Consider the following 15,138-nt stretch of genomic DNA (forward strand, 5'->3'; position numbering starts at 1 on the left):
ACCAAACAAACCATGTACTCATACCGTGTCAGGTATGTACCAAACAAACCATGTACTCCTAGCATGACAGTTAAGGTACCAAACCATGTACTCCTAGCATGACAATTAAGGTACCAAACACACTATGCACTCTTACTGTGACAGGTACGTACCAAACAAACCATGTACTCCTACCGTGGCAGGTACGTACCAAACAAACCATGTACTCCTACCATGGCAGGTACGTACCAAACAAACCATGTACTCCTAGCACGACAGTTAAGGTACCAAACAAACCATGAACTCATACCGTGTCAGGTACGTACCAAACAAACCATGTACTCATACCGTGTCAGGTACGTACCAAACAAACCATGTACAGCTACCATGGCAGGTACATACCAAACAAACCATGTACTCATACCGTGGCAGGTACGTACCAAACAAACCATGTACTCATACCGTGTCAGGTACGTACCAAACAAACCATGTACTCCTACCGTGTCAGGTACGTACCAAACAAATCATGTACTCCTACCGTGACAGGTACGTACCAAACAAACCATGTACTCATACCGTGGCAGGTACGTACCAAACAAACCATGTACTCCTACCATGTCAGGTACGTACCAAACAAACCATGTACTCCTACTGTGACAGGTACGTACCAAACAAACCATGTACTCCTAGCATGACAGTTAAGGTACCAAACACACCATGCACTCCTACTGTGACAGGTACGTACCAAACAAACCATGTACTCCTACTGTGACAGGTACGTACCAAACAAACCATGTACTCCTAGCATGACAGTTTAGGTACCAAACACACCATGCACTCCTACTGTGACAGGTACACTGACAAAACAAACCATGTACACCAACCATGACAGGTACAAGTGTCAGGTACCAAACAAGCCATGTACTCTTAGCATGACAGCTAGCTAACATGCAAACCATGTACTCCTAACATGACTAGTAAGCTACCAAACAAACCATGTAATTATATAGAAGGTATGCTACCATAAAAACCATGTACTCCTCCTACAGAAGGTGCATTGCATGCTATGATTCAAACTCTGTATAATACTGGGGCACATAAACTATCATATAATCAAACTATGTTAAGTTGGTAGGTTTGTTCATCTGATATGCTGCTGTCATTTCGGCTTCAACCTCATCCCCTTATCTCTCCAAAGCTGGAAGTTTAACTCAGTTAATACAGATTTCCAAAAAGGCTAATGTCAGTCTGTAATACTTACAAAAAAACAACTTTAAGTTTCTATCAACCAATATTGGAGTCACTGTGCAGACTACAGTTATTGGATCGTTCAGGTTATCTCCCTTCTATTTCATCTCCTGGGAGGACGCGACACCCTGATTAAACAAACATGGTCTCCCTCAAATTACAGTTCAATAGGTACCATTGGGTGAACCTGCAGGATCATTTCTATAGCGGTACTGTCTGAAATTACAGTTCAATAGGTACCATTGGGTGAACCTGCAGGATCATTTCTATAGCGGTACTGTCTGAAATTACAGTTCAATAGGTACCATTGGGTGAACCTGCAGGATCATTTCTATAGCGGTACTGTCTGAAGTTACAGTTCAATAGGTACCATTGGGTGAACCTGCAGGATCATTTCTATAGCGGTACTGTCTGAAGTTACAGTTCAATAGGTACCATTGGGTGAACCTGCAGGATCATTTCTATAGCGGTACTGTCTGAAGTTACAGTTCAATAGGTACCATTGGGTGAACCTGCAGGATCATTTCTATAGCGGTACTGTCTGAAGTTACAGTTCAATAGGTACCATTGGGTGAACCTGCAGGATCATTTCTATAGCGGTACTGTCTGAAGTTACAGTTCAATAGGTACCATTGGGTGAACCTGCAGGATCATTTCTATAGCGGTACTGTCTGAAGTTACAGTTCAATAGGTACCATTGGGTGAACCTGCAGGATCATTTCTATAGCGGTACTGTCTGAAGTTACAGTTCAATAGGTACCATTGGGTGAACCTGCAGGATCATTTCTATAGCGGTACTGTCTGAAGTTACAGTTCAATAGGTACCATTGGGTGAACCTGCAGGATCATTTCTATAGCGGTACTGTCTGAAGTTACAGTTCAATAGGTACCATTGGGTGAACCTGCAGGATCATTTCTATAGCGGTACTGTCTGAAGTTACAGTTCAATAGGTACCATTGGGTGAACCTGCAGGATCATTTCTATAGCGGTACTGTCTGAAGTTAAATCCTTCAGTTAATGTTATGTACCTGGTAAATTGATAAACTAGAGTTAAATTTAGAATAGATTTAGAGTAACATTTCTGTGTCAACATACTAGTACAAGTACAAGGAATTGTATGTTTGACACACAATATTGTTGAAACACATCATGGATCATTCATTATGATTCAGAAGGTATCCCATATTGGTTAGCTTCTTCCCATATTATTGTTTAGGTTTTTCATCAAAGTTGAAGGTTTCAAAGTATACTTGATTGAATCTGTTTTAAAATCCTGATACTTCCAAAGAATTTCATAATAAAACATTTGTACATAGTGTCATTAAAACACTACCTAATTTAAACAGAAATTTTGTTCTGAAATCAAGTCTTACTAAATCTATGTGAATAGATGATTAACTTATATAATGACCCATATTAGAATTTTTCATTTTTTACTTTTTAAGCCATCAAAGCATGCCTGGTTAGCTTGACTTTTCAACTTTAATCTAAAAATGTTAAAACTTAACATTATAAAAAGATGATACTGTCAGGATCGTATAACTTAAACTGTTCTAATTTTGTAATAGATTTAATGAATTTTGGCAAAAAGCAAGCTTTAAGTAATTCTGCTTCTAGATTTAGAAAGAAAACTTCAGGGCGAAATATTGCTAGACTTCTTGCAAAACAGGGAGACTTCTTAAGCTTGCATTAAACTAGACTAAAACTAAAATTCCAATATCATTGTTAAGCTGATAGTGCTTTTTAGCATACATGTCTGCGATTTGTCAGCTGTGCTCAAATAATGAATTAAATAAATGTATACAAGAAGGTGATACAAACTTGAGTTTTAGAATTGGAAATACACTATCCATCACAAACACTTGTTCATTTCTTGATAATTAAAACCAAATTTGAGTTGGAGGTTAAAGTAGATATTTATTCCAGAAGAAAACTGACAAAACATGTTATAAAGCTAACAATACTTCTCCCTTTTTGTCTTTTCTGATGTTTGGGATTAGAATCGGGACAATTTAATAGATAGCTATCAATTCAATATGGCGGCCATTGTCTTCGATGTGGTTTACACACTGCGTTCCGGTGTCTAGATTTAATTAAGATCAATGTGACACAATAATGATGTATATTTTGTCGTCTGGATTTGATCTTGGGCTGGCTGGGAGGTGTTATACAGGTTTGTTTATATTAAGGATTTTTTGTGTTTATTCTTGAATATCAGGTAAATAATTATCATTATAACAGGTAGATAAATATATCATCAGTATATGGTATTGTCCTGTATAACAGTAAGTAAGTGATCACGTTAACACAGCAGTTCTCTTTGTCAGGTAGATGTATATGTAAAGTTAAAAAGTCAGAAACACCTTGTATATAATTACCTCTTTATTATCAATCTTCAGATGCTTTACACATAACTACACATAGATACAAGTCATGATGCCATTAACTCATTCACCCCAGAAATTCCATAATGAACTATTCCAACCTTTGAATTGGACGAGTTCACATGTGTCTTCAGGGGTGCATGATTTAATCAAGGTATACTAGCTAAAACGTCTGAAGGTTGATAATGATTTACAGTCTACGTGTGTCTGATTATTAATTTTTCACATACAAGTAAATATATTATACAAAGTAACATGCACCTATCAATATTTATATAAAACTGACTTTAAATAGTGCAGACTCGTCGGAGCAATCGCAGCAGGCCGACCCAGACTAACTTTAAGTATGAATGAAAATGAACATGTGAATAGTAATCCGGTCATTATTATAATAAAGGGGCTTGTACTTATCAATATTCACATCATAATTGTTTTTTATTTGTACAAATGAAATTAATAAAATCAATAATTAGAGGCAACATAAGAATATTCAAACAGTCCAAATTTCAGAAGCCATGTTTATATGACTAGTATTAATACAATTTGAATTATTTATCTATTTGTAAGCTTAGTGTCTTAAACACTGATGTTACGTAAGATGTCCACTCACTTGTGTGAAGTTAATGTTATAGTCACTTAATGTCATATTTCCATGTTGTCGCGTTAATACAGTTTTCACTGTATGATGATGGAGTCTAAATTTAATATAAAGCCAAGTTGACATTGATTTATTTCAGCAGGTCCAAATACCTGAATGCTCCTCTGACCGTTCGGTGAGGGAAAACTGTATTCTATATGTAACCAGTACACGTATCGGGTTGAATTTTCTGTGTGACCTGTTCACATTTATTTTATGCTAACAAGATAATTCATCCTTCAAATTAATATCCACACCCAATTTGTGCACAAACAGGAGCATGAATATTCATAAGATATTCATTACACCTATGATGAATATTCATCATGTATTTTTTCAACACTGCAAAATTGCCAGGAATATTGTATTGTATATTTGTGTGGAAAACTTGAATGTGAGGGTCTAAAGTGTCTGGTAAATTTCACATTTTCTTTGACTGATGTATAATTATGGTGTATATATAAACAACTGATGATATATTACACATATACCAGCCAACTGCTGAAGTTTACATCAACAAAATGTTTTATAAACGTAAAACCACAAGGCAAAGTAACAGCAGATATTTTCCTATGTAATACACTTCACTGTCACAGGTTTTAACACTGATCATCACTGGAAGCAAAGATTTGTAAACACTTTTTTTTTCACGAGATTATCTCCCTTTAATATAGGAGTGAAATTAGCGTGTCACCACAATATACAGGAATACCTTATTACCGTACTCTCATATGTGAAACCCCTCTACCCCATTTTACTCTTATTGTCTGTATAAAGTTTTGTACTTTGCTTGTTATATAAGAAGTGTTTGCATTCATAAAGCAATTTCCATAGAGCGAAAGTGAGGCAACCCCTGGAGTATCCAGTATTAAGAGATCAGTGAGGTTACCCCTGGGGTATCCAGTAGTAAGAGATCAGTGAGGTTACCCCTTGAGTATCCAGTATTAAGAGATCAGTGAGGTAACCCCGTGAGAATCCAGTATTAAGAGATCAGTGAGGTAACCCCTTGAGTATCCAGTAGTAAGAGATCTGTGAGGTTACCCCTGTAGTATCCAGTATTAAGAGATCTGTGAGGTAACCCCTGGAGTATCCAGTAGTAAGAGATCAGTGAGGTAATCCCTGAAGTATCCAGTATTAAGAGATCAGTGAGGTAACCCCTGGATTATTCAGTATTAAGAGATCAGTGAGGTAACCCCTGGAGTATCCAGTGGTAAGAGATCTGTGAGGTAACCCCTGGAGTATCCAGTATTAAGATATCAGTGAGGTAACCCCTGGAGTATCCAGTATTAAGAGACCTGTGAAGTTACCCCTGGAGTATCCAGTATTAAGAGATCAGTGAGGTACCCCCTGGAGTATCCAGTATTAAGAGATCAGTGAGGTAACCCCGTGAGAATCCAGTATTAAGAGATCAGTGAGGTAACCCCTTGAGTATCCAGTATTAAGAGATCAGTGAGGTAACCCCTTGAGTATCCAGTAGTAAGAGATCTGTGAGGTTACCCCTGGAGTATCCAGTATTAAGAGATCAGTGAGGTAACCCCGTGAGAATCCAGTATTAAGAGATCAGTGAGGTAACCCCTTGAGTATCCAGTATTAAGAGATCTGTGAGGTTACCCCTGGAGTATCCAGTATTAAGAGATCAGTGAGGTAACCCCGTGAGAATCCAGTATTAAGAGATCAGTGAGGTAACCCCTGGAGAATCCAGTATTAAGAGATCAGTGAGGTAACCCCTTGAGTATCCAGTATTAAGAGATCAGTGAGGTAACCCCGTGAGAATCCAGTATTAAGAGATCAGTGAGGTAACCCCTTGAGTATCCAGTATTAAGAGATCAGTGAGGTAACCCCGTGAGAATCCAGTATTAAGAGATCAGTGAGGTAACCCCTTGAGTATCCAGTAGTAAGAGATCTGTGAGGTTACCCCTGTAGTATCCAGTATTAAGAGATCTGTGAGGTAACCCCTGGAGTATCCAGTAGTAAGACATCTGTGAGGTAACCCCTGTAGTATCCAGTATTAAGAGATCTGTGAGGTAACCCCTGGATTATCCAGTAGTAAGAGTATCAGTGAGGTAACCCCTGGAGTATCCAGTATTAAGAAATCAGTGAGGTAATCCCTGGAGTATCCAGTAGTAAGAGATCAGTGAGGTTACCCCTGTAGTATCCAGTATTAAGAGATCTGTGAGGTAACCCCTGGAGTATCCAGTATTAAAAGATCAGTGAGGTTACCCCTGGAGTATCCAGTAGTAAGAGATGGAGTATCCAGTATTAAGAGATCTGTGAGGTAACCCCTGGATTATCCAGTAGTAAGAGTATCAGTGAGGTAACCCCTGGAGTATCCAGTATTAAGAGATCGGTGAGGTAACCCCTGGAGTATCCAGTAGTAAGAGATCGGTGAGGTTACCCCTGGAGTATCCAGTATTACGAGATCGGTGAGGTAACCCCTGGAGTATCCAGTAGTAAGACATCTGTGAGGTAACCCCTGTAGTATCCAGTATTAAGAGATCTGTGAGGTAACCCCTGGAGTATCCAGTAGTAAGACATCTGTGAGGTAACCCCTGTAGTATCCAGTATTAAGAGATCTGTGAGGTAACCCCTGGAGTATCCAGTATTAAGAGACCTGTGAAGTTACCCCTGGAGTATCCAGTATTAAGAGATCAGTGAGGTAACCCCGTGAGAATCCAGTATTAAGAGATCAGTGAGGTAACCCCTGGAGTATCTAGCATTAAGAGATCAGTGAGGTAACCCCTGGAGTATCTAGTATTAAGATATCAGTGAGGTAACCCCTGGAGTATCCAGTATTAAGATATCAGTGAGGTAACCCCTGGAGTATCCAGTATTAAGAGACCTGTGAAGTTACCCCTGGAGTATCCAGTATTAAGAGATCAGTGAGGTTACCCATGGAGTATCCAGTATTAAGAGATCAGTGAGGTACCCCCTGGAGTATCCAGTAGTAAGAGATCAGTGAGGTTACCCCTTGAGTATCCAGTATTAAGAGATCAGTGAGGTAACCCCGTGAGAATCCAGTATTAAGAGATCAGTGAGGTAACCCCTTGAGTATCCAGTATTAAGAGATCAGTGAGGTAACCCCGTGAGAATCCAGTATTAAGAGATCAGTGAGGTAACCCCTGGAGAATCCAGTATTAAGAGATCAGTGAGGTAAGCCCTGGAGTATCCAGTAGTAAGAGATCTGTGAGGAAACCCCTGGAGTATCCAGTATTAAGAAATCAGTGAGGTAATCCCTGGAGTATCCAGTAGTAAGAGATCAGTGAGGGAACCCCTGGAGTATCCAGGAGTAAGAGATCAGTGAGGTTACCCCTGTAGTATCCAGTATTAAGAGATCAGTGAGGTTACCCATGGAGTATCCAGTATTAAGAGATCAGTGAGGTAACCCCGTGAGAATCCAGTATTAAGAGATCAGTGAGGTAACCCCTTGAGTATCCAGTATTAAGAGATCAGTGAGGTAACCCCGTGAGAATCCAGTATTAAGAGATCAGTGAGGTAACCCCTGGATTATTCAGTATTAAGAGATCAGTGAGGTAACCCCTGGATTATTCAGTATTAAGAGATCAGTGAGGTAACCCCTGGATTATTCAGTATTAAGAGATCAGTGAGGTAACCCCTGGAGTATCCAGTAGTAAGAGATCAGTGAGGTAATCCCTGAAGTATCCAGTATTAAGAGATCAGTGAGGTAACCCCTTGAGTATCCAGTATTAAGAGATCAGTGAGGTAACCCCTGGAGTATCCAGTAGTAAGAGATCAGTGAGGTAACCCCTGGAGTATCCAGTAGTAAGAGATCAGTGAGGTAACCCCTGGAGTATCCAGTATTAAGAGATCAGTGAGGTAACCCCTGGAGTATCCAGTATTTAGAGATCTGTAAGGTAACCCCTGGAGTATCCAGTAGTAAGAGATCCGTGAGGTAACCCCTGGAGTATCCAGTAGTAACAGATCTGTGAGGTAACCCCTGGAGTATCCAGTATTAAGAGATCTGTGAGGTAACCCCTGGATTATCCAGTAGTAAGAGATCTGTGAGGTAACCCCTGGAGTTTCCAGTATTAAGAGATCTGTGAGGTTACCCCTGGAGTATCCAGTAGTAAGAGATCTGTGAGGTAACCCCTGGAGTATCCAGTATTAAGAGATCAGGCGACAAACAATTATTCATTGGTGCAAATTGTTTTTGTTATAATCAGTTAAAAAAGGCACTATAAGACTCTTTTTTTTTTTAAGTAAATAAATAAATAAATATAGAGTAAAATAAAAACATGAATCAGGCCACCTCCGGTTTATACTTTGGTATGGAATTGCTCCTGGTTAATTGACTTCCTCCTGTGGAATTATCTGATTTTTGTGAGGAGCTGGAATATGATCTGAGCAGAAATTAATTATATTAGAAAACTTTGGAAATTTCTTCATTTTATTTTCTTAAGCTATTTGCCATGTTGAACATTTTTCTGTCGACAACGTTGATGCATTCACTCTATATTTCCATGTATTTTCTGTACTAATTTAGTAAAGCAAAAGTTAAAAATATCCACAGGACAAAAATATCCACTTTTATTGTCCGCTACTTACCCAATTATCTTAGATTAATATTTTTAAATCAAAGAATTTTTTTTAAATCGTTAACAAATACGTTTTTGTTACAGAGATATTAAAGATGCTCGGTATGGAGGTAAACTCACACGGCCTATGAGGTCTCAACGAAACTTATCACCTCACAGAGAAAATCTATCTTCCTTCGCACCTGCGCCGACACCGGCTTCTAACATGCGCCTGATTAGAGGGCAGCCTGTTCCTACGACGCAGGTAAGTAGGTCACGGCAACCTAAATTTGTCTAATTTTTAGCCCTTCATGAAATTTGTCAGTCATTATTTGTCAAATTCTTGTTATGACTATTTTCATGGAATGCCATTCAAATTTGGTGGAATCATAAAGTGTTAATACAATGTATGATAGAGTGTTAATATGATATCTTGTTTTAAATGAAAGCAATGGGAAATTTCAGTGCGTTCAATTTTTTTTGCAAACATTTGTAAGTAAAGCCATGGTGATGATCACACCTCCACTGGTATTAGATTCCTAACATATGCTGACATGTTGTTTAGCTGTTGATGTGTTGTTTGCCTGTTAATCCTTTGTTTGTCGATATCTGTTGATTTGACACTTTCTTGTCGACAGTCAATGACACATGAAATAATGCCTAAACATGAAGCACCTCGCCCCCTGGAGGGAGATGAAGGGGGGATCACTGGTGCATCGCTGAACTGGGTTGGGACGTCCCAGAAGCAGACCTGGAGTGTAAGTCAATCTGCTGCCTTTATAACTTAACATTGTTGCCATCATTTCTACTCTTTTTGTCCTTTAATTGTGCTCCTCAAATTGTATCTGAGGGTTTTCAAACAGGAAAATGTGTCCAATAAGCAGTACATGGTTGCATGTTATTGAGTTAATTGGTCGGAGTTTTGAGAGCACCACTACATGGTTGTTATTGAGTTAATTGGTCGGAGTTCTGAGAGCACCACTACATGGTTGTTATTGAGTTAATTAGTCGGAGTTTTGAGAGCACCACTACATGGTTGTTACTGAGTTAATTGGTCGGGGTTCTGAGAGCACCACTACATGGTTGTGCAGATCTAAGTAAACAAAAAACTAGCAGATACTTCAATTTTCAGACTTATTGAAAAAAATAGTTGAAGGAATTATTGAAAACAAATGGTTAAAGTAAAGTTCTGTTGTTCTCCAGGGATAAATGTTGGTTATTGACACTTGACTATCTATGTATTTGTAGTGAAGGTATTAATGTCTTCATTTGTTATCTACCTTGCAGATGAACTCTTCTGTAGTGAGAGGAGATCCAGAAAATTTCCTGAGTTCACAAAATCCAAATGCAATGAATACTCCCCGTATATTAGAGCTTGATATTAACAGGATGCTGATTGGCCAAAATACTATCAGGTTTGTAACATCTTCTATCATATGAATACCGTGTTATGTCATAAAGCCACCACATAAATTATGTTTATGTAACGTGTGTAATATATCACTCCGGAAGTGACGTCACAATCAAATAGGAACAATCAATGTGACGTCATGTTATTGTGAAGCGGACGCAATTTCATTGTTTCAGAGGCGGCCAAGTACAAAGTATTTGTTTCAGATCACAATTATACAGTTTACTTTGTATCATATGATAAAAAGAATCTGTCTTTCTGATTCATTTCCATTCATATTAGATTTATGATACTCATTTTGGATTTTTCATCCAAAAAAACAAAACTTGTATCATAATCTAATATGAAGGGAAACTTATGACAGATCCTCTATATATCGTTGGTTTGTTTTGACAGCTAATATATTTTAGTTCTGATAAAAAAATCAGATTCTGTTTTGAATGAAATACCACTGCAAAGATACTTAAAGTAAAGGCAATATATAATGAGATGTTGTGATTAAGTAAATGAGTATGTTTATGTAAGTATCATTCTGATGTTTGTTTCCTGGTCTGATTGACAGTTCTAAGATCACACAGCCAGGTTTGACAGAAGATCGGCTGGTAAATGCCTCACAAAACAATCTACGATCCTATATCACCGTAAACAGGCCAACAGCCTTACCGGGAAATGCCCGCCCACGCTCCTTCGCAAGTAAGTGAATGATCATACAAGGGAGGTCACTGTTATTGACAGTCGGGGAGGTCACTGGTATGGACCTTCGGGGAGGTCACTGGTATTGGCAGTCGGGGAGGTCGCTGTTATTGACAGTCGGGGAAGGCACTGGTATGGACGGGCGGGGAGGTCACTGGTATTGACAGTCGGGGAGGTCACTGTTATTGACAGTCGGGGAGGTCACTGGTATGGACAGTCGGGGAGGTCACTGTTATTGACAGTCGGGGAAGTCACTGGTATGGACGGTCGGGGAGGTCACTGTTATTGACAGTCGGGGAGGTCACTGGTATGGACGGTCGGGGAGGTCACATGGTATTGACCGTCGGGGAGGTTACTTGGTATTGACAGTCGGGGAGGTCACTTGGTATTGACAGTCGGGGAGGTCACTGGTATTGACAGTCGGGGAGGTCACTGGTATTGACAGTCCGGGAGGTCACTGGTATTGACAGTCGGGGAGGTCACTGGTATTGACAGTCAGGGAGGTCACTGGTATTGACGGTCGGGGAGGTCACTGTTATTGACAGTCGGGGAGGTCACTGGTATGGACGGTCGGGGAGGTCACATGGTATTGACCGTCGGGGAGGTTACTTGGTATTGACAGTCGGGGAGGTCACTTGGTATTGACAGTCGGGGAGGTCACTGGTATTGACAGTCGGGGAGATCACTGGTATTGACAGTCGGGGAGGTCGCTTGGTATTGACAGTCGGGGAGGTCACTTGGTATTGACAGTCGGGGAGGTCACTTGGTATTGACAGTCGGGGAGGTCACTGGTATTGACAGTCGGGGAGGTCACTGGTATTGACCGCCCCGGGAGATCACTGCCAGGCATTGAGGCAATCAGGGTGTATATGTCACAGTCTTGACATAATTAGGGGAGGCAACTGGCGCTGAAAAAATCAGGAAGGTTAAACTAATGTTCAGACACAACCAGGAAGGTTAAACTAATGTTCAGACACAACCAGGAAGGTTAAACTAATGTTCAGACACAACCAGGAAGGTTAAACTAATGTTCAGACACAACCATGAAGGTTAAACTAATGTTCAGACTCAACCAGGAAGGTTAAACTAATGTTCAGACACAACCAGGAAGGTTAAACTAATGTTCAGACACAACCAGGAAGGTCACAATGGAATCAGTCAAAGTTTCTGTCATTAATGCAAACATGGGAGGTCGTTGTCATTGGTGCAATCTGAGGAAAGCATGTATCTTCACTGGCATGAAATTTAAAATATAATATAATAGGATTGTTTGTTAAAGGTTTGTTTACAATAAACATAATGTATATAAGAACAGTGATTGATATTATACTTTTGTTAACATTCCTGTATAACATTATATTTGACCCATTGGTTTCAGGCTCCGCAACTAAGGAGTTTGTCCCTCCTTCATCGCCTGTCAGTCAGAATACAAAGCGTGTGCGGATGTCAGACGGAGACATGTCGCGGACAGACATGTCACGTAACATGACTAATACACCCCCTCTACCACCGATTGGCAGTGCCAGCTCCCGCGAAATTCATGGAGGTATATATGTTATACAATAACGAAGGTTTGCTCTCATTTCCCTATGCATCTTTTATCAAATTTGTATGCCATATTTGTTTTTGATCAGGAATGTATATATAGGATCTTACATGAGTTTCCATTTCATATGAGATTTATGAAACAAGTCTAAGAATTTGAGGCTCGCTAAATTAAAAAAATTGTAACGAGTTTCATAAATTTCATATGAAATGAAAACGAGTGTAAGATCCTTTTTATCACATAATCAAGATTTGTGGCATTTATTCGTGTAAAGACAGTTTTCATGCAACCTTGAAATGTAAAAAGCCGCCATTTTGACTCCAGTGCGTAAGTCTGTGAACGTCATATATTTGTCCTAGGCGTGACGTCACAGCTTGAAACAATTGAAACTTACAACCAATCACATGGCTGATAGGTAATATATTACATGGGATAATATGCAAAAAATATGACATGTGTATATTCACTGGATAACACAGTACATTATGTGATAAATGTTACTCACTGATTCCCCAATTTCAGTGTCAACATTCTAACTCATTTCTAAACAGGGTTTGATCAAACATTTTACAAAGTCAGATATTTGAAAAATGATAGCTGAGATTTTTTTCATGGATTTGCGCTAAAAGCCATCGATCACTGTGGCTATTAGATTTATAGAACATCACAAATCAAATCAGTGTCATTACTCTAGCGACCTATTTATGGATTATGGGCGGACTTTATACAAAGGTCAGGAAATGGATGACTCCATATTTCACAATGCAAGGATCTACGATTCCTTTACTATGTGCAGAATCTTGTTAGACAGTTTAATCACACTGGAGTGTGAATCCAGTGTACATCCTAGTTTGAATTTTGATCAAACTTTGTACACAAGTAAATTATGAGAACATCTCTGAAGCGTTTGTGTTTCATGGTGGTAATCAAGGTTAAAGCTAAGGTCATTGTTGACCCTTAATGGAAAAATAGTGTCACTTAACTCCAGTGACTTCATAACTTAACATGTTTTAATCAACCTTCACCTATTTATAATAGAATAAAGTTTAAGTTTATTTTCAACAAACATATTTGATTTGTGATATCACTAGAAACAAGGTCATACTGTTATAAATGCTTGTCAAAAACTTTTAAATCCTTTACTATTTAGTAATGAATTCTTGACAAATGTCTTATTTTAGATTACTTGTTTTTGTGAAATTTTAGTCCGGATCATAAAAACCCTAGATCCTTTAACTAGCATATTATAATCAGCTCTTCCATTTACTTTCAGAACCCCCTCGTAGTCCCCCAGGCTCTTCCATGCGACAGTCACCTCCGCACGTACAGGAAGTGATTTCACCTCTGAAGTAATGGATTTTACTTGCTCTTCCAATAGGGATACTTACTCCCTCAGTTAAAGTTCACGATTGCTGTTCTTTATGGATGTCTACCACCCTCTGACAATCCCAGAAACATTGTACTCTTAATTTTGTTCTCTGGATTATATAAATTTTCTAATTGTTTGTATGTACTTGGTACTAGGACAGTGTTAGCCAGGTATGTCCCATTTATGGAGGACAGATTACTTTCCCGGCAGTAGAAGTTGCTTCCCTTTAGAAAAGGTATTGTCTAGTAAAGTGTATAAAATTATGCACAAGTGAAATAGATTTTTTGAGAAATCTATACCTGTGAAATACATTTTTTTTTAATTATCTTAAGGTTAATTGAAGGCTTTTTAAATGCATAATTCAATTCTTTTCTTGTTCTACGAATGACATTATAATACAATTTCTGTTAGTAAGGGAGGTAACTCATGCAGTTAGAAAATAACTCCTGAAAAAGGGAAAATACAAACAACAGTGTATGTCACAGTGTTTAACTACCTTATCATTGGTTTCTGACTCGACTAGAGGGAATTTACCTTTCGGTCAATTCCTAGAGCACTGCACTGGTGTGTTTCTAGGTTTGACTAGTAGCTGGGGAGTCTCTTTGAGAAAGTGACCCTGTTACTCTAAATATGATTGTACGCTGTTCCATAGGTGTCAACCTCTGAAACCTCCAATGAGTGAGATATTCCTGACATTCCACATTTCCAATGAGGGAGAAAGTGCGTCAAACACAACTGAAACTGCTTTGCTAAATTTCTCTTTCTCTTTTTAAGTATTAAAATAACTCCAAACAGCATTCATTTGATTCAGACACACCTCTTATGATCATTACACACATGATCACACGGATGCAGATTTTCAGTTTGTGTGAGTTTGGACATGAATGAAGGAGTTGCGAGGGAGATTGATAATTTTTGTCAAAATGGTTGACAGCTATAAAGTATTTACCTAGAAGGAAACTATGTGAAGTGGTGAAAACACCAGTCACTTGTTACTGACTTAGAGAGAATTTCTTTTCACTCAATATGTAGTGTACTAGACAAACAGTTTTCAGTCAAAGGGTGTTCAACTCCTGGCCAAGACAAGCAGAAGCAGTTACCTCAGTAATATAAAGAACTGTTTAGTGATGAATATTCGAGTAATTTGTAAATATTGATGTATACATGTGAACCACATGTTTTTGGTGTCATAAGCTGAGGTGAATACAAATATTGATAATGAAAATATACATTGTATAAATCATAGCCTGCTGAGTAATGTTGTTAATTTCATGTTATTAAATCAGTGCTCAAACGTATTAGCTATGAAATGTTGACACACAAATATATTAACACTCA

The 15,138-nt window shown here is 38.7% G+C and overlaps 1 protein-coding gene across 3 annotated transcripts in view; it reads left to right on the plus strand.

Moving 5' to 3' along the window:
- The window catches only part of LOC110463415 (microtubule-associated protein futsch-like), a 138,881-nt gene extending 124,359 nt beyond the window's left edge, over positions 1 to 14,522 (plus strand). For all 3 annotated transcript variants that reach the window (XM_021517995.1, XM_021517996.1, XM_021517997.1), the window contains 6 exons: positions 8,887 to 9,046; positions 9,420 to 9,539; positions 10,069 to 10,196; positions 10,755 to 10,885; positions 12,264 to 12,431; positions 13,705 to 14,522. In XM_021517995.1, the coding sequence (XP_021373670.1) occupies positions 8,887 to 9,046; positions 9,420 to 9,539; positions 10,069 to 10,196; positions 10,755 to 10,885; positions 12,264 to 12,431; positions 13,705 to 13,784 (787 nt within the window). In that variant the 3' untranslated portion in view covers positions 13,785 to 14,522. The remainder of the gene's footprint in view (positions 1 to 8,886; positions 9,047 to 9,419; positions 9,540 to 10,068; positions 10,197 to 10,754; positions 10,886 to 12,263; positions 12,432 to 13,704) is intronic.
- The last annotated feature ends 616 nt before the right edge of the window (positions 14,523 to 15,138 follow it).

Source organism: Mizuhopecten yessoensis, unplaced genomic scaffold (assembly GCF_002113885.1).
Source record: "Mizuhopecten yessoensis strain PY_sf001 unplaced genomic scaffold, ASM211388v2 scaffold10903, whole genome shotgun sequence".
Lineage (NCBI taxonomy): Eukaryota > Metazoa > Mollusca > Bivalvia > Pectinida > Pectinidae > Mizuhopecten > Mizuhopecten yessoensis.